This window comes from Lepisosteus oculatus, chromosome 28 (assembly GCF_040954835.1).
Source record: "Lepisosteus oculatus isolate fLepOcu1 chromosome 28, fLepOcu1.hap2, whole genome shotgun sequence".
In the NCBI taxonomy this organism is placed as follows: Eukaryota; Metazoa; Chordata; class Actinopteri; order Semionotiformes; family Lepisosteidae; genus Lepisosteus; species Lepisosteus oculatus.
In genome coordinates this window covers 3,983,843-4,001,945 of record NC_090723.1, presented here as the reverse complement: position 1 = coordinate 4,001,945, position 18,103 = coordinate 3,983,843, and the positions used below count along the sequence as shown (strand labels likewise).

Below are 18,103 nucleotides of genomic sequence, written 5' to 3'. Positions count from 1 at the left end.
AGTCTGTGCTGCGCTTTTGAACTGTGTTGATCAATCGTTGAGATCTGACTGTCTTTTTAGAATGACATTTCAAAAGCAGACATCTCATTGCCCTTTGCAAATCAAGAGTAATCTGTGATTCACACTGAACACCAGAGTAATTAATAGGGCTTTAAACAAAAGTATGGTGGAGGTCCAACCCTCATCTCCCCCACTTCCACCTGCCTACGTATAAACATTATGCATCTTGCTTACTCACTTGCACATTCAATTTTCTCATCCCTCCCTCCTCCCCATCTCTTCCAGGTGGGGTTCCCCTACCCCTCGTCCTTACAGAGGTTGCTAATGTCCTTAACGAGGCAAGTTACCCCAGTAAAACTCTCTATTTGACTCATGCCTCTTCTCCTCCTTTATAACACGCAGAATTAAAACTGAATTTCTTTATTCAATTCTACTTTATGTATATTAAGGCAATATGCCCTGGACAAATTCTAACTACTGAGTAGGTTCCTCAAGGCTTATTCACACATGTCTTCAGTGCCATTAAGGAATTATTCCCAATGGCGGAAATGAGCAAATATTAAGTCAATGTTGGAGCTGTATTTTTGTAAATAGAGCGAAAAGATAAAGGATTTTTTCTTTATTTTTTTCAAACAACATTATTATAAATAGTTAGACTTCAAATTGACTTACAGAAGATGCAAATTAGGTTTAGCTACACCTGTAACTAAAATAACAGGGCTAGAGAGTTGAGGGGTCTTACTGATGAGACACAGGTACAGTATATAGTAGGATTATATGTGGAATAAAAGGCAGTAAGCTGATAGGGAAGATGGCATCCTCCAGAGGCCAACCAGTAGAAAATTTCAGTCTATTCATAATTTTTAATAACAGCTTAGTCCAATACTATTCATGGTAAGCCAGTGCCTATCCCAGCAGGCAAGGGTATATGCCAACACAAGGCACACCTAAATATAGTAGGACAATTTAGACATGCCAGTTAACCTAGGCAGCAGCCTCTGGACTATGGAAGGAAACTGGAGCATCCAGGGAAAACTAATTTGGCCATAACATAACATGCTCCAGGATCCCATGAGTCCCATGACCCTGGAGCCGCGGAGAAGACACACTGAAGCACTGAATGCCCTGCCATTGTGCTGCCCCAAACTGCACCTCCTCTTGACAATTAACTAACAAGTGGACTAATTTTAATACAAATCAAAATTCATTATCCCGTCTAACCTGGTTTCTCTTGGGAAAACAACTGTTTCCAACACTTCTTTAGATTTTAATTGAAATTCTAGACATTTATTTTAATACTCAAGAAACATTTAATTCTGCTAAAACTTCCTTCACATTAGTATATTTTTTCCTCAACAGCTAAAAGCAAGAACCTTTTGAAAATACTTAATGATTGCACAAGTATTTATTTTAATTACGCAGAGACAGAAATTTAAATGAAAACTACAGCAATGAGAAGATGGGGTACCCATTAAGGATTCTTAATGCCTTTTTCATTAGCACTGTAAGGATTCTCTGAATTGCTCGGCTGTGATGGAAATTCTGATTATGCCGTCTGTGGCAGGGATTGCGCTTATTAGTTCTACATGCTCGGAAATGAGAATCTGGATGATGTATTGTGTACGTGTCATAAATGTTAATGCCTCTCACGGTCTGGAAACCAGCTGGAGCACAGGCATTCTGGCAGAACAGATTGAGAGCTCGCAGCAACCATCAAAGTGGGGACAAGAACCTTGCTTTCCTCCAAACCGCTGCTGCGTTACCTCCAATCGTTTCACCTGTGAGCTCTAAACTGTCAACAGGGGAGTTAACATTGATTGGAGGATTGATGCACCTCTACCTGTCAGATATCATGGTCCCACAAGCAAGCACAAGCATCAGATTGTCTGGTTATGATTGGGTAATTGTAGTCACGGTAGGTTAATGACCTACCCCAGACCCCAACAGATGATGGCTGGACTACAGAGATCACCTTGGACTCAGTTCAGTGCCTGGAGCTTACATAACATACTAAGTCTACAAAGGTGAGGGAGCCTCCCAGTGACAGTCCTGTAATGCATGTTTTCTCACGACTCATATTGCCCGACAAAAGGTTTTGTTTTTAGAATGCAAATCTGTCACATCTGTCATCAGCCTTGAGTCCTAATCTCTCTTATCTATATTTATCATCTCAGTTAAAGGCTCTGTAGCTTCGGCTGTCTAGACAGGCTTAGCTGACGCATTTCCCAAACTCTCTTTTACAGTACAGAGTGCTTAGCTGCAGCACTGTCAGCAACAAGTCCAAGTCCAATGAAGTCTGGCTTGTTCTGTGATTGCAGTCGTCATTGTTGCTGTTGTAGCTCTGACACAATTTTGTGCTAGCCCCAGTTTCAATGACACGGGTGGGCCATCATCACTTAAAGCCTCTCTAATCATAAAAACCTCTGGAGGACTAAATAAGCTGATTGCTTGAGTGTTACTGCAGTGAGAGAGACACAGGGAGAGTCATATGGGGCATGTGAGTGCATTAGTCAGCTGTGTGTGTATTCTTTTAATGTGCATCCTAGAAGGATACATAGTTCAGTATAAGCTACAGTTAGTTGTAGAGAAGGCATGGAATCCGGCAACCTAACAGACCTTTTGCTAAAGTATATGATTACAAGGGCAAGAACATGATCAGTCATTTCATGGTGTCTTCTACACATGCTTGATTATATTGTGGTTTTTATTCTACCGCACAATGAAGTGTGTAGTCTGCTTTATTTAACTGCACATATTCCTTCAGTACTTTTGCATTGGGATAAAGGTTAGGAACATTTGCTGGCCTCACTCCTAATTAATCTGTATACCAAAATGCAAACTGACATTGGAATCAGACAGAAGACAGGGGGAGAGGAGTCAATCATTTCAGAATACAGGAGAGCAAAAAATGCTAGATTTTGTGAGGCAAATAAAATCAAGAGACCTCACCCAGATGAGAGAGAGAGATTGGTGAAAATGAAACCAGTTTATTGATAGACAGGACTGTTTACAGAGTGAAATTAGTAAGATTACACCACCTCAAAGCAGGAGAGAAACAATACACCAATACCTTCTATACAACCAGAAGGCATCCAAAGGTACGCAACCTTGGCTTCAGCAACATGACACACTCAGAAAATACATCAAAATCAGAATAACCCTGTGGTACAGGTCTGATAGGTCTTGGATACTGTGTCCATGTATTAATCTACAAAGCAGGTAGAGACAGCATCCACAGATTAGTTACAGAAGGGGCAGTGTTAGCTCTGCTTATCTTCCGAGCCCAGATGGCACAGGGAAGAGACCCACACGGTACTGTAAATGCATTTCTGCAAGAGGTGCTATGTGGCCAATCAGATATATACCTACACATTAGCACTGCACAGGCAATGAGAGCTCTAAAAGTAAATCAGGTTTTATCATTCATATAACAGCTACAATCACTATTCTTTTTCTTTTTTACATAAATATAAGGTACCCTACAGAGCCTTCCCCCATTGTGAGAGCTCAATGGAATGCCAGCTTCCATGTGTTTCTTGGTTTTACTCTTTTTGAATTCTGTTATCTGAAAGCAGGGTTGCAACCATTTCCTTATTTAAGCCAACAACCTCAATGAAAATGATTTTTAGCTTCTTACTGTAGTCTGTAATTTACCCATTATTATGAATGCAGATCCACATCTGATCTGTGATTTCATGGTTGTTTCAAATTTTTTATGATGAAAATGTAGTCTCGAATTCTTAGAGTTTAAATCAACTAACTGTTTGGTACTGATTCTTAAAATCAGTAAACTCTGTACAAAATTAATTCTGAGTTCTAATTCAGAGAGCAGAAAGCCAACAGACTGTAGTAATAGAGCTCAAAAATCAGATATACCAAGGAAGAAGGGAATTCTGTCCTTCTGCCTATTTCCCTCTCAAGAAGAGAGACAGAGACTCGAGGGGTCAGAAGATCGGGAACCCTAGCCCCAGAGGAAGAAGGGAGAACTCATCAGCCGAAAAAATAAAGAAGGCCAGGGAGAAACCTTAGCAGCATCCAGCGGTAGGGAGGCTGGCTTTGGTGGAACTGGAGGCTTCTTCCTGGTGAGAGATGCTTGCTCTTGGTCTCTGCTTTGGGACTGCAAGTCTAAGCTCTCTTTAAGTCCACTGGTCTGTTCTGCGGCTCCTGATACTGCGCCCAAGGGTGTCTCGCAGTCTGCTGTCCCCAGCTGGCCTAAGAACTCCTTGGAGAAGAGGTACTCTGCTGAAGGGTGTGTGCTGATCTCCTGCAGCGTACTCTCTAGCTCGCGGATTGTCTCCTCCAAGCTGTCCAGCTGCTGGTACGTGCTCTTCCTTATCTCCTGCGACCGCGCTTCCGAAACGTCGGTGCCCCTGGGCTCATGACCCACCTCCGGGGAATCTGCAGACAACACCTTTCTGCCTCGGTGCTGTTCAGAACCAGTCAGCCCATTGGGCTTCAATGTCACATCATCTACTTCTGCAGGCTGACCATTTTGTCTAGCACCACACTCGGTGGTGGGGATTGGAGGTCCTGAAACCACGTGTGGTGGAGATCTCTGGAGAAGACCATTGGAGGAACTGTGTGTGCTCTTTCCTGATATTTGATCTGCTGCCTTTGCTGGTTCAGATGCCTCCTTTCCCTCACTGAAGGCAACCTGTATGGTCCTCTGTCCTGTCTGAAGCCCAAGCTCCAAGGCTTTGGTCAGTGCCCTCAGCTGTCTCAGTGGTAGTTTGATTCTGGGTTGATTGCCACTAACTGCAGGGGTACTGGGGGTCCTGTGTGACCTCACTGTTCTTGGTTTCGGTAAGGGCTTCCCTGTAGAACTACGAGAGTCAGTGGGGTCATCTTCCTTCGCCTCCTCCATCATTAAAGTCAGCTGCCTGTATGCCGTCCTGATCTCCACCGGATCATCAAACACAAAAATCAGGGGGGTCTTGCTCAGCTGAATCTGAACGTGGAGCTGGGTCTTTACTCCCTCTCCTGTCCTATGAAGCCTCGACACAATCTGGTCTTCCTGTCTCTGGGTGGGGACGCTGAAGACCTGAACTTCCTCCCCTGCCTGTCTGATAATCTTTTGAACCTCCTCGCTCGACACAGCCTCCACCTGACTCTCTGTTATGATCAAGGCCAGCTCCTCCTTTGTACTTTCCTCCACGTCTCCCTCTGCTTCAAAAGACTCCTGAATCCTCAGCTCCCATGGAAAGGGTTTCCGTTGTTTTCCTGGGGAGTTCACAGGAGTAATGGAGACTTTGCTGGCGTCTCCCTGACCTGACAGAGAACCCATGGAAGTCAGGGGAGACTGAGAAACGTGCGATTCCAAAGTATTCCCATCCTGGGCAGCTCCATAGTCTATACTACCACCTAAAGGGAATTTATCATAGTTCTCCGTGGAACTGGGCTGGATGGTACTCTTTGGAGCTGAACTGGCTGTGATGACTTCATAGTCCAGCGGTCTCATAACACCAGTTCTGGCTTTTCCTATGCTCTGTTCAGACTCCTCCAAAGCCGCAATAGGTGCACTCTCAGTTGGGGAGGATGGGGCTGAAATCCACTCTGTCAGCACGATTCGGGGGACCTGACGGAGGGCCGGACTAGTAAGCTGAATATCCTGTTCCTGTGAAGCAAGAACAGATGATTTTAGCAAAAATCTTAAACCAAAAAATGATAACAATATATACATCTAGCTCATAATAAGATTACTTTTATGTTACCTCAAATATTAAGAAATGGTAGAAAACACATGTACTGTAGATCAGCCTGCTATACTGATATACCATGACGTTTGTTTATCTCTAAGATTATGCCATAAGTGAAAATACACTAACCATCTAGAGCTAACAGAAACTAGGTGATACAAACATTTCAAATGTTTTGATCATTAACTCCAAGATTCACGCAAAAACATAATCTGAACTGTAAAATGAAATGAAGTAGATTTTCTGACTTTATTTAATGGATATTAAGATTTGATATAAGTTTGTTACTATGGTAAAATTTCCTGAAACAAAGTGTCTTCATGCTTCTTCGATAATTACCTACAAGACTTCCAAGACCAGCACCGCATTGGTAAAAATAGCAAATTGTCAACATACACAAAGTGAAGGTTTCTAAAATAAGGCTTGAGACTCTTATTGCATGGATGAAGCCTGACTCTCCAGGTTAGCATCACAATGTGGGCTTTTTCCACTATGAATGGCAAAAAAAAGGTATTTAAATAGCTTTCTCTAAAGGTGATGTGGCAGGGAAACTGTCATGGCCAGAAATCTGTAGAACAACATATATTACAAAACCAGGCTTTGACTTGACACAATGGGTTTGAGATCTATCTTATTTGTGAGATTGTTTCAGGGCTTGTAAAGGGGAACAGCACAATTCTATTTTGTTATGAACGCAATCATGCACAGCTTGGTATTGTAGTTGGATAAATGACATTTGTAGGGGTCAGAAAAGAAGCTGGTATTCAGCCCAGCTGCGGCGGCTGCAGTGGAATTAAAGCAGGAACTGCGAGCTGAAACCAGCCCTAACAGGACACAGAGCTCTGTGAAGCAGGGTGTAATTTGACTGGACAGGCTCTGAAACAACTCTGTTTCCTGCTGGAGTTGTACTGTACTTCTCTGTGAAAAGGACAACCTGACTTTTTGGAAATGCTCTTTAATAGATTGCATTATGCATTTTTTTTTGTATTGAACAGCATCATAGTTTACTATTCTTACTATCTTGGACCAATGTTGTAATATTCTGGGACCATCAGGTCCATTAAGGATTCCAAGCCCTGTCAACCTGCTGCCTCTTCATTTAAAGAAAGATATTTTGTAATTGCTATTTAAATGTTCTGCAAGTGTTGTTACACACTGAATAAGGTTCAAGTCAAGCAACATTTATAATCTTCATGCAGGGATACACAGACCTAATGTTTAAGAAAACAAGAACATCATTGAAAAAAGGGGTAATGTGACTGATTAAGACAGGACAGGGAAAGAGCCGATAATCTCTAGATATACATAATAACTTTCTTTCTCTATACTATCACAAGTATAAATATGGCATGTTTGTGTTTTCTGGCAGCTTTTACTTTAGTTAAAAGACTCAAATCCAGGAAGAAAAGAAAAACTGCATTAATGCGATAGAGAAATCTCTTAAAAAAACATGAAAGCTGAGATTCTCACCTTGGAGTCCAGTGAGGATGTGCAGGTATGGAGCTGAGCCAGGCAGTCAAGCTCCCCCTGCAAGCTGGTAGTGTGCAGTGCTGCTGAGGACAACTGTTAAACAGGGCACAGCATGGGAGTTTACAAGGTATACTGGGCCATAACCACAGTGTATTCTCCACAGCCTGGTGTGCTTTATTTAACAAGGAAAATAAAACTCCATATCTTACACTATCACAAAGAAACATTTGCACTGCCTTCAAGGACTCTGAGGCTAACATTCTGGAAGATTTATATGACTCTTTTAGTTTGCTACGAGGAAAATACAGCTGCAAAGTAAGATGGGAGTAAATATTTTATGACTATGACTCAAGGCCTCAGATCTCCTTGTCAGTCTTCAGTTTCATCTCATTCTTTGCACGCTTTTTAAACACGAACAAATTCTTTCTGATTCCATGCACTGCCCTGGAGAAAGGTTGCGTTCATGAAAGTGACGGACCATCCAGAAATCTCACGCTATCCAACTGCTGGCTGTACATTACCTTGTATAAAACATCAGAGCAGAGTGCAGGCAAACATGTGCTGGTTATGTTCACCCAGATACAGATCCATGCTGGACAGTGAACTATAGATGTGAGAGATCCGCATCTCCATGTTCACTACCTCACCGTGTTTCAATGACAGAGCATCTTTGATTGTCTGTTGTCCGAGTTAGAGATTACAGTAGGAGCACACAAAAAATGTGTCGTTACCAGGTTAGTATGAAGACTTGTAGCCGTTATGACAGCTGATGGTTTGAATGGGATCAATTAGGCAAAAAGTGAAGATCTAGTTTGTAAAGACAGAAGCGGGGACTCAAACAGAAAACACAGCACTGCTTTGTAACAAACTGAATAGCTGAAGACAAGGAAAATTCCTGGGCAACAGCAATATTTGCTTTGCAGTTTCTGATGCATTATAAAATAGGGTCAGCCAAGTTAACAATCTGCAGCTCTCAACTGAATATGCCAACACTGGAGACAACTGCAGTATAAGACTCCAATCAGTATGAAGTGGCAATGGGGAAACACTGAAAAATCCTATGTTTTGACTCTATGTTCTGTTCAGCAGATATTATATAGGGTGGTGATGCAAACTGTGCACACATGAAAGCAGTGTGTCCTGATTTACAGGGATCACACACAGGTGCTGTGGCTCTTGGCTGAATCCCCCTGCAGGTTAGTTGAGTTGGGAGAGGAAGGAGGCAGAGTGCAGAGGTGAGGCAGAGGGCCTCGGAGGCTGCCGTCCACACAAGCCTGTTACCTTCCTTCCCGGGGCCCCTGGGGGCCACAGCTCCAGGCTGGGGGGGGCCGTGGCTCTGCGGAGGGTGCTGGGCAGGGAGTGGGGAGGGGACACTTTGGCTTTGACTGGGGCTCTCTGAAACACCTGCCAGGGTGGAAACACTGTGAGCAAACAGCAGGAATTAACACCAATCACACAGGACTGCGCAGCACACTGTAAAGGCAGTGTCTTGACTATCCAGGACACTGGAAAGGCCCTGAACACAACTGGGCTACTTAGGCTTGTTTATTGCTAAGTTTTAAGATTATTATGACAGAATGAAAAAAAATAAATGACTTGGCACTGTAATACTGAACTATTCCCTTAAGAGCTACCATAAGAGAATGCAAGATAAATACTGCCCATTAAGCCTTGGTCATTCCCTCAGAAACAGTTAACTGTCTCAGACACTTGGATCATGAGACTGTAAGCAGGTACAAGGCTGTTTAATCTTCATAGCTTATTCTTACACCAATTCTAGCAGGATTAAAAAGGAGAGAAGGACAAAAAATGGCCATTAAGAACCTCAACAGTCGATTAATCGCTGAAAGATTAAACTCTGAAAAAACATTTAGCACAAGGAGGGTCATTCCTTAAGAGCTAGTTGAAAATAACGTATGGCCAGATGTATTTTATTACATGTTGTTCATCAGCCTGAATCACCACGGTGGCCTTGTAAGACCGCAGTGTTAGAGTGACATCCACACTCTTCACTTTGATGGATACAGGCGTTGTTATTGTTTGTGCATGCAGGTGTGTTGATGCCTACATACTCTGCCAAGTTTTTCATTGTGTTTAGCCTTTTACAGCAATAGGGTGCATTGTCCTAGGGCTTGCACCATAAAGCGACTGCTGCATATTCTGTTATGACGGATAATTATTTGGGTTGGGTCTTGCTTCCTATGCCATCCTGTGGCACTGTGTGGCAGTTGCTGGAGGAAGAGAGCATTAAATAAACACAGATCGTTTCGTAGATCATCACTCCATCATTACAGTAACAATAATTTTTCAGTTCCCTACAGTCCCCTGCACATATCTTGGACAGCTCTTTAAAATGTGTATCCATCCCATAATTTGGTTCTTTCCAAAACTGCCCATACCTCCAGCTCTGCAATGATTTTCTCCTCATCATCCTCGTCCTTCACCCCCGAGGCGATGACAGGGGGGGTGGAGGCCGGCCGGGGGGCTTCGGAGACTGTCCGCCTAAGCTTCACGTGGGGCTTCTGTGCTTCTGTCTCTTCCGACTCTGACTTCTGCAGGTGAGGGAGAGGGTGAGAGCGTCTCCGATCAGGTGCATTCAATGCACATGAAAAGGCATCATTCTCAGACCCTGCACAGCTCATCGGATGATTTAAAGGTCAGGTTTCCAGTTAGGACTGCAACAAGTACTTGCCAAAGACGTGGCAACCCCAGGATCTGAAAAGGTGCAGATCTGAACAAATACACTCGATGCCCAAGGGTCACCCCCCAGTGAATGCTTATTTCTGCTACAAACAGGAGATGTTGTATATTACAACCCAGGGTCTTATTCTCATCAATTCGTTTTTAATGTAAAACCAGGAATTCCTTTTTTGCATGCTGTCCGAGTTCCCTCCCTTGGAGACCCACCTTGATAGTCTTGCTGGTGACAATGACCTCTCCACTTCGGGTGGTGGTGAGCCCGTGGGATGATGGGAAACTGCGGCGGGGTGGAGGGGGAGGGGGCGACTTGGATGGCTTCTCCGTTCGATAGCGGGGTACCGTTAGCTCATCTGAGGGAAAGGCAGAAGAAGAACATAACAATGCAAACAAAATCCTAGTTCCACCGGCATCTGATAGCTCAGAGCACAGAGACCATGTTCATACAGCATAATTCAAAGCCATCGCCTTCTCTTTAAGGGCACTTAAAATGTGAACCCCCAGGTAAGTGAATACACTCTTTCAGTAGCAGGCAAATCTGTGGTTGACACGAGATAGCTGCCTCTTACCTCCCACAAGCAGAACAATCCCCAGTTGAAAACCAGAGCAATGTTCATTTATATCCTAAACCTCCTCATCCTCACATTCAACAGGAATGTTACAAGAACAGGAAAGTTTAAGTTACAGGAATATCAAAATCTTGTGGAATGCAAGCCCATTCTGTTTTGAAGAAGCTTCTTTAATATTTTGGCCATTATGTAGGAGTTAACATACAGACTGTTTCTCCCTAGTCTAATCCACTTTCAACTACTGGACCAATCGCACAGACAGACTCAGACACAAGAGGCTCAGGCTTTCCGGCCAAGTCTCAGTAAGGGAACGGGTGAGTGTTCATTCACTTCAGTGAGGGGTACAGAGTGCTGTCTGAGGGAGGGAAGAGAAGGAGGCTCACCGGACCCACGGCGTGCGCTGGGCTCACTCTTGCTGGAGAGCTTGTGTGCGATGTGCTGGGGTTTGCTGGGCCGGATCTCAGAGATGGGGGTGCTGCTTTGGGTGGTGGGCGCGGCTAAGGGTTTGGCCTGCTTGGCTGCGAAGTCCAGGTCAGGGATGGCCTTCATGAGCTCGGCCTGGGTCTCCTCTAGGAGCCGGTTAATGTCCTGAGCGCTGTACTGAGTCAGGCTGGCACGCTTCTCCTCCCAGTCCCTCTCGGCAGCCTGCCAGCACAGAGAGACAGAGAGCGGTTTATGGACTCACAGTGGCTGGCAAAGTCCTCCTACTCCATATCATCCCCTCACTCAAAGACTTACACACAGTGTTCTGTTTTATGTTATAAAATTGAACACATTACTGCATCATGGCCCAGCTCCTTAGCCTGGAATGAATGAGTGAAAGTGACACATTGGCTTACGTTGCATTAATAAGGAACAACATATTGCTCCTCCAACTTCCTCTCTATATCTGGAGATTTGCAGATGAAGACAATACAGACATGTACAGAGACAAGGCAAGTGTGCTACAGAGAGTATGAGGGACCCTTGGAAATAGTGGGAGACACAACCCTAAGCACTCAACCTTAACCACAACAGTACAAATTGCAGAGAGAAGTCCATACGCCTATAATATAATGCAGTGAACTACAACAGGGAACACATAATCACACAGAATCTAGCCACACAGATCTCAGCAGCTGTGAGCAATATGCAATGTGAGATGATCCCAACAGCACGTCCAGACTGACCTCCACAGACACAGACTTGTCCACTCCTCGGCGGCCCGACAGCTCCTCCAAGGGCCGGTTCTTGAGGGGCCCGTGCTGGGGTGAATCGTGGTGGGTGCTGGAGGGGTTGAGGCCAGGGCCGCTGTGAGGTGTCCAGGACGAGAGGCTGGCACTGCCCCCCAGGTCGCTGAAGTTGAGAGGTGGGCTGGTAGGAATATCGAAGTCTGTGTTCTTTGGGAAGTCATCAGTGTGTTTCTGGGACTGGCTGGCAAAGTCCTCCTGGCCCTTCCATATTCCCTCGTTCACCTGCCTGTTTCAACACACACACACACACGTTCTGACTGTATCCCTGACTTCCTGAGGTTGTATAGTGTGTCAGAGCATTAGTGGACTGGTGGCAGCAAGTATGTAGACATCAATTCCTAAATGATTATTAGTATGTTAATGGTTCAATGATGGACAGTTGGTGAATGATAGTCTGTATGTCTGTGCATTAGTGCATCAGTTACAGCATGTCAGCATTGGTGTGTCTTTAATGATTAGTTTGTTGGGGCAGCGCACCAGTGTTAATAGGTCTGTAGGTCAGTGATGCTCAGTGTGGATGTGCTCTAGTACCTGCGGAGAGTCGTGAGAGTGTCAGTGATGCCCAGTGTGTCAGTGTGGATGTGCTCTAGTACCTGCGGAGAGTCGTGAGAGTGTCAGTGATGGTCTTGCAGCGTTTCAGCAGTGCATCCAGTCTGTGTGGCTCCTCCTTGAGGAACTTGACAGCTTCCACCTCTACCCTGAGGACCACTCGCATCTTACTCTGCAGGCTGGGGAACTGGTCTGGGAGAGAGAAGGGTAAAACTCAACATACACACGGGAAAGGAGTAGGTCAACACGTAAAAGAACACGTTTTTGTAATAGTAACAAAGACCACAGAACTGCGTGCTACCAACTGTGAAAGTGTCCCACCAACATCTGTGCACAGAACTACAAGAGTGAGCACAGAGGGACAAAACAGAAAACAGCTCTTAATGATTTCTTTTTCAATATATAGGCTAGAGCAGAGAAGCTTTGTCCCATCTGTGTATAAAGAATCTGTGATGTCTAATATGTGCGGTAGATGAATTGGGCAGAAGACGTGTTGCTGACGTAAAGGCAGGGTGTCAGGCTTGGCCGTATCATGGTGGCAGGAGTTGCAGCCAGCATTGACTTACTCTTGAGCTCAGTGAGGGTCTCTCCCAGTTTCCTCAGCACCAGCGCCTTCTCCTCCAGCTCCTGCACAGTCACCAGCCTGTGATTCACTGAAGAGTCCTTCTGGATCTCCTCTACTGACTTCTCCAGGTCACTGCAGCAACGCACACAGCACAGGACTGACACTCACATTCACATGATTGTGCACAGAGCATGTGAAAAATCCACCACACTGAAGTATGATTTCACAATGAGAAAGATATTGCTAGAAAATAAAGAGTTATTTTGTACTTCGACAGACTGATCGGGCGGCAGGCGATGCAGTATTTGTCAAGATGTTTTTCATTCATTCACGCTTCACTTTGTATTCATGTCTTAGCGGATTCAGAGCACAGATCATCACAATTGGTCACTCAGGTAACTAGCTAAGTAAAGCTTTGAAAACAGGGATAATTTAAACCTAATAAATCAAGAAGAGGGATCAATGAAATCATTATGCTAATCCAGAGGAAGAGAAGGCCCGAGAGGGAGCAGGAGTGAAAAACACTGGTTTTGAGTGACACAAGCAAAATCAATATCTCAGACGTGGAAAGGGTGATGTGTGGAAACAAGTATTAAAATTCAGGATTTGACATTTATTTAACCGTCTTCACAAGACTATTCAACAGAATCCCATATTGAAAGGGATAAGCCTATAAGAGATTGAAAGTGCTGCAGTCTTTGTGTCATGAGTATCCGTATCAGCACAGATTTGGAAACAACAGCACTTCGCACTGTGTGAAAAGTGGGGTGTCTCTCTCAGTGCTGATGCAGTATGACTGTTGGGGTGTCTCTGTGTGGAGTGTCTGAGTGTCTGTCAGAGTATCTTCACTCATCCCTGATGGCTATCCCTTTGTTGCGGTATCTATAAAGTACTCACTGCAACTGCTGTATAATGAGCTCCTCCTCGTTGAGATATTTCAGTCTTTCTTCCTCTACCAGGAGGCGCTGTCTCTGCAGGGGGTCCTCCTGCTTGCGCAGGGCGTCTGTCACCCGCACACTGATCTCCGTCTCCGTCCGCTTCAGGAGCGACCGGACAGAGTCCTGGTTCTGGAGCTGCACAAGCCAGACACACCACGGTCAGGAGGTGTTTTAATTCTCTTTTCATGCACTTCTCACCGAATCTTTGGATCAAACATTTTCTCATTTTCTCTTGTAATAGTAACAAAGACCACAGAACTGCGTGCTACCAACTGTGAAAGTGTCCCACCAACATCTGTGCACAGAACTACAAGAGTGAGCACAGAGGGACAAAACAGAAAACAGCTCTTAATGATTTCTTTTTCAATATATAGGCTAGAGCAGAGAAGCTTTGTCCCATCTGTGTATAAAGAATCTGTGATGTCAAATATGTGTGGTAGATGAAGTGGGCAGAAGACGTGTTGCTGACGTAAAGGCAGGGTGTCAGGCTTGGCCGTATCATGGACTTCTTTTCATGCAGTTCTCACCGAATCTTTGGATCAAACATTTTAGCTTACAATTCCCAGTCCCATTCATAGAATTCCACACAGAGTGAAAATCCACACGCCACAGAGCGCTTATTTCAAAAACCAGTGGTAGATGCTCCTGGTCCTGCTGACCCACACACCTGCTGGGTTTTGATCCGGCCGAGACCTCAGTTACACACTCAATCCCTTCATTGTCTTAACAGTAAACAGATTAATTTGAACTCTTTGTTCCTAGTTCTTAAACATGTTGAAGCTTTAATCCTTGTATTTCATAAGTGAAATAACACCCTACGTTTAGAAACACACAGCCTGACCCGAAACCAGCCAGATCTCCCTATTCTGCTATTTTCAAGACACTGCTGTGTTTCACACCAACTACGGCTGTTATATATGGCTCACACTTTTATTTTAGAAATCTTTACTGAAGCAATTTGAGTGAACTACAGTATCTTGCTCAAGGATACAACAGCAGTATCTCACTTGGGATTCGAACCTTCTAGTTTTGAGCCCAGCACCCTAATCACTACTGCTGCCCACTGAAGTTTTAAACACTCAAGAATGTGGCTTTTGGCTCAGCTAGCAACGACAACACTTGCTCTTTATTTTAAATAGCCTCCTGAAGAAGAGCATCTTGATGCCTCTCGCTGTTCAGTGAATGGTTTTTTAACTGTGGTAGGAAACTGGACCACCCAAAGGAAATCCACTGAACACGAGGAGAATGTACAAACCAAATGCAAGTAGCACCCCAGGAACTGAACCCAGGGCACTAAGAATGCAAGGCCCTGGGCCTATTCTAACCACTGCACTACTATGCAGGGACTGGGATACATGTTTCTGAAACTATGCATTAACTGTAGGTAACTCTTAATTTTGAAAATAATTAAATAATTTGTGTGTATATATAGAGTTAATGCTCAACATCTGTAATTTTCTTCATTTTAAATGTACGGAAATATAGCTGTAATGAAACACAAGGCTTTTAAACTAAAGTTGTTCAACATGGTAGCTATCTGACGGCTCTGAAAACTTAACAATGCACAATTTTTTCCACCTGCAAAAATGCTAATAGACTCCTTAAAATTAAAATTAGATTCAGCAGCTGTGGATGTTAGATTTAATAATCGCCACCCTTTTGTGTGAATGTAACAGAGCATTATCAGAACGGCTATAAAGACATGTCTCTCTCTCCCCCGTGTGATTAAAAAAGCTGCGGTGGCTTTCAGAATGAAACCACTTAATAGTGGAAAAATGTGCCCATTAATTGAAAGTTATTGTATTCAATAGATAAGCTCCTTGCTTCCTGCCCAGACGCGTAATACAATTAACAGGTATCATAGTTGACCTTATAAGGCCCTTGCTGTGGTAACATCTCCATGTCTATACTAGTCATTCACATAAATATTGGCACGCAGTATTTTAAAGGTTATGTCATCATTTATTGAGTGCAATACTGTATGTTAAAATATGCCTGTCAATAGAAACTCTTATACCTTTACTGAGAACTCCTAATCATTCACAGTTAAAATATTCCCATTACAAGGTACCCTTATTTGTACCCGAAGTATGTAAAACTTGAATTAAAGTAAAGTTTCTGCATCAATAACTGGATTCATACTTTTTTAATAAACAATAACCTTCAAGTCTTCATTCTAATCTTCCTAAGAAGGATGGCTTTGGCTTTTGCATGTTTAAAGTGATAAATATTGCAGCAAATGAGTCTGGCTTTTCATGTGTGCTGTGGTGCCTGTTTGCATGCCTTTGCCTGCCAATCTTTCTCTTTACGGATGCATGAGTGTGTCAGTCTGTGGAGCTTGGTCTGAAGAGGATTATTCAACTACTGAATCTGTCCTTCAGTGTGCATATCTGCAACTGTGCATTAGCTAGCCTGAGCTGCCAGTAGAAATTCTGTCACATTCCACTGTATTTGCATGTGCATTTGTCTGTGATGGCATGTAAATCACTGTGTTTCTGTATGATCTTCCCTGTGTGTCTGAACAGAGGAAGGGGTGTGTCAGTATGTGGATCTCTGCAGTGTTGTCTGCACTGCTGCTCCCCAGATAAACAGTCTTTCAGTACCTGACAGGCATGCTGAGTATATCCCTCCAAATCTCACCTCCTTCATGACTTCAGTTATTTATTTCAAATAGGATGCAACATTTTTCCAGGAGAGAGTATTACAGTATTACAGAGAGAGTGTGCACGTCATCTCAGACTGTCCTAGCAGCTCAGTTTGAATTTCTATGCGCTCACAGGCCAGTGAGCTCTACTGCGGTTTGCCCTCCCCCTTTCCTTTCTTCGCTGTTGTGCCTACAGGCCATTCCACATCCCAGTCTTTCCATCTTGGATCTCTCACCAGCCCATGTGCGAATCAGAATGCAAAGCACAAGGCCTTCCTAGTTACTGTAGGAACTCCAACTGAGATGTGTGGAGTCTGTGATATGTCATTAGCTGACTTACCATCATTGCCCAAGTGTCAAGCAAAACATGAGTGACCCCTGCAAGGATTCCCTAGGCTTGAGTCAGCCAGGGTACCTATATCTCGCTGCAAAGCAATCACCTCCTGATCCTCCCAGGCACATGCAAGCTAGCAGCATTGTAAGTGAGAGAAACGTCGCTTGTCCGGCAGCCTCTAGTTCATCTGACTGGCGCTGTGGAGCTCACAGTCAATCTACAGACAAACGCCTATAACAGATCAGCGTGTCACAAGAGAGCATGAAAAGGTCCCCTCCCTGAGCAGTAGAGGTTTTGCAATGGTGAACCAAGATGATTAATAATAGTTGCTTCCAAATTGGAAGTGAATTAAAAAGAAAAAAGCACAATCACTGCATCTTTCACAAAGTTCTGACCATTGTGAACCATCTGAGCAGCATGAAATCACATAGCCCCATTCACTGCCTCCTCTTTATCCTTTGTGACACACTAACGTCATTCAGCTCAAGTCACTGCCGCACCCAACTTCACTCTTAGTCTGGATCTTTAAGGCTAATCCATACTTCTTCTTCTGACTCAGTCCCACAGCTCAAACTGCTGCTCCACACTGCCTTGGATAGAATCTAACCTTTTAAAAATGAGCCTACATTGCCTCACTCCCACTCCTAAGCTTGCCATTCTCCACTCCACTGAGCCAACCTCAATCTGCTCAACAGGGCACTTTCTCACCAAAAAACAGCGATCAGTGCCACAGCCTGAGCTCCCCACCCAGTAAATACAGTAAAGCTGTGAGCACACTGCAGGCTGGAGGGCTACAGTATCAGGCAGTGTGGAGAGAGCTGGTGCCTTCAGGGCTCAGCTGGGGAGTCAGCTGGCAGCTGTATGACAAATGAGGTAGGCTCAAGTTGGCTGCAGAATCCTGGACAAGGAACTGTGAAAATGAGACCCAAAGTGCAAGAGAGATGCCAGATTGCTGTTTGCTTAAAACTGCAGTGGAAGGTTTTATCATTTAAGGCACATTTTATACCTTGCAAACCCTGCAATGTGTAACACCATTAGTTGATTACTACTGTCTTCATTCACACATTATCAGAATGTGATATTTATATCTCTATAGAATTCACATGCTACAGTTCCAAAATCAATCATCAACTGAGAGCTATTAAGTGCAGCTACTGTACTTATAGCATCCTTCAGCCATAGATAATCTTACTTGAAATGTCAATTATATCACAAACATGGGATGATAAAAAATACAAGGCAGAAAATTATCGATAGGTCAAAGTGCTTTGATTTATTGTTTGACTCATTCATTGACACACAGATCTGTACTACCTCTAGTACCACTATTTCTCTTTGATGAGGACAATAAATCCTAAGCAATGTTCACCACTTAAAATGCATTAAAGGCTGGTATCCTGACTCTGCAT

General features: G+C 43.9%; 1 protein-coding gene across 5 annotated transcripts in view; it reads right to left on the bottom strand.

Annotated features, from left to right (window-relative positions):
- Positions 1-18,103, bottom strand: part of srcin1a (SRC kinase signaling inhibitor 1a) — a 139,101-nt gene that overhangs the window by 22,724 nt on the left and 98,274 nt on the right. For 4 of the 5 annotated variants that reach the window (XR_011183948.1, XM_069185783.1, XM_069185784.1 and 1 more), the window contains exons 12-21: positions 13,676-13,851; positions 12,780-12,910; positions 12,258-12,405; positions 11,602-11,890; positions 10,816-11,077; positions 10,074-10,216; positions 9,566-9,718; positions 8,448-8,570; positions 7,167-7,259; positions 4,025-5,614 (exon numbers count right to left, since the gene is read on the bottom strand). Coding sequence is in view for 4 of the 5 variants with exons in the window: in XM_069185783.1 (XP_069041884.1) it covers positions 4,025-5,614; positions 7,167-7,259; positions 8,448-8,570; positions 9,566-9,718; positions 10,074-10,216; positions 10,816-11,077; positions 11,602-11,890; positions 12,258-12,405; positions 12,780-12,910; positions 13,676-13,851 (3,108 nt within the window). In the remaining variant the exon portion in view is untranslated. The remainder of the gene's footprint in view (positions 1-4,024; positions 5,615-7,166; positions 7,260-8,447; positions 8,571-9,565; positions 9,719-10,073; positions 10,217-10,815; positions 11,078-11,601; positions 11,891-12,257; positions 12,406-12,779; positions 12,911-13,675; positions 13,852-18,103) is intronic. The other variant, XM_069185785.1, reaches the window with a different exon arrangement.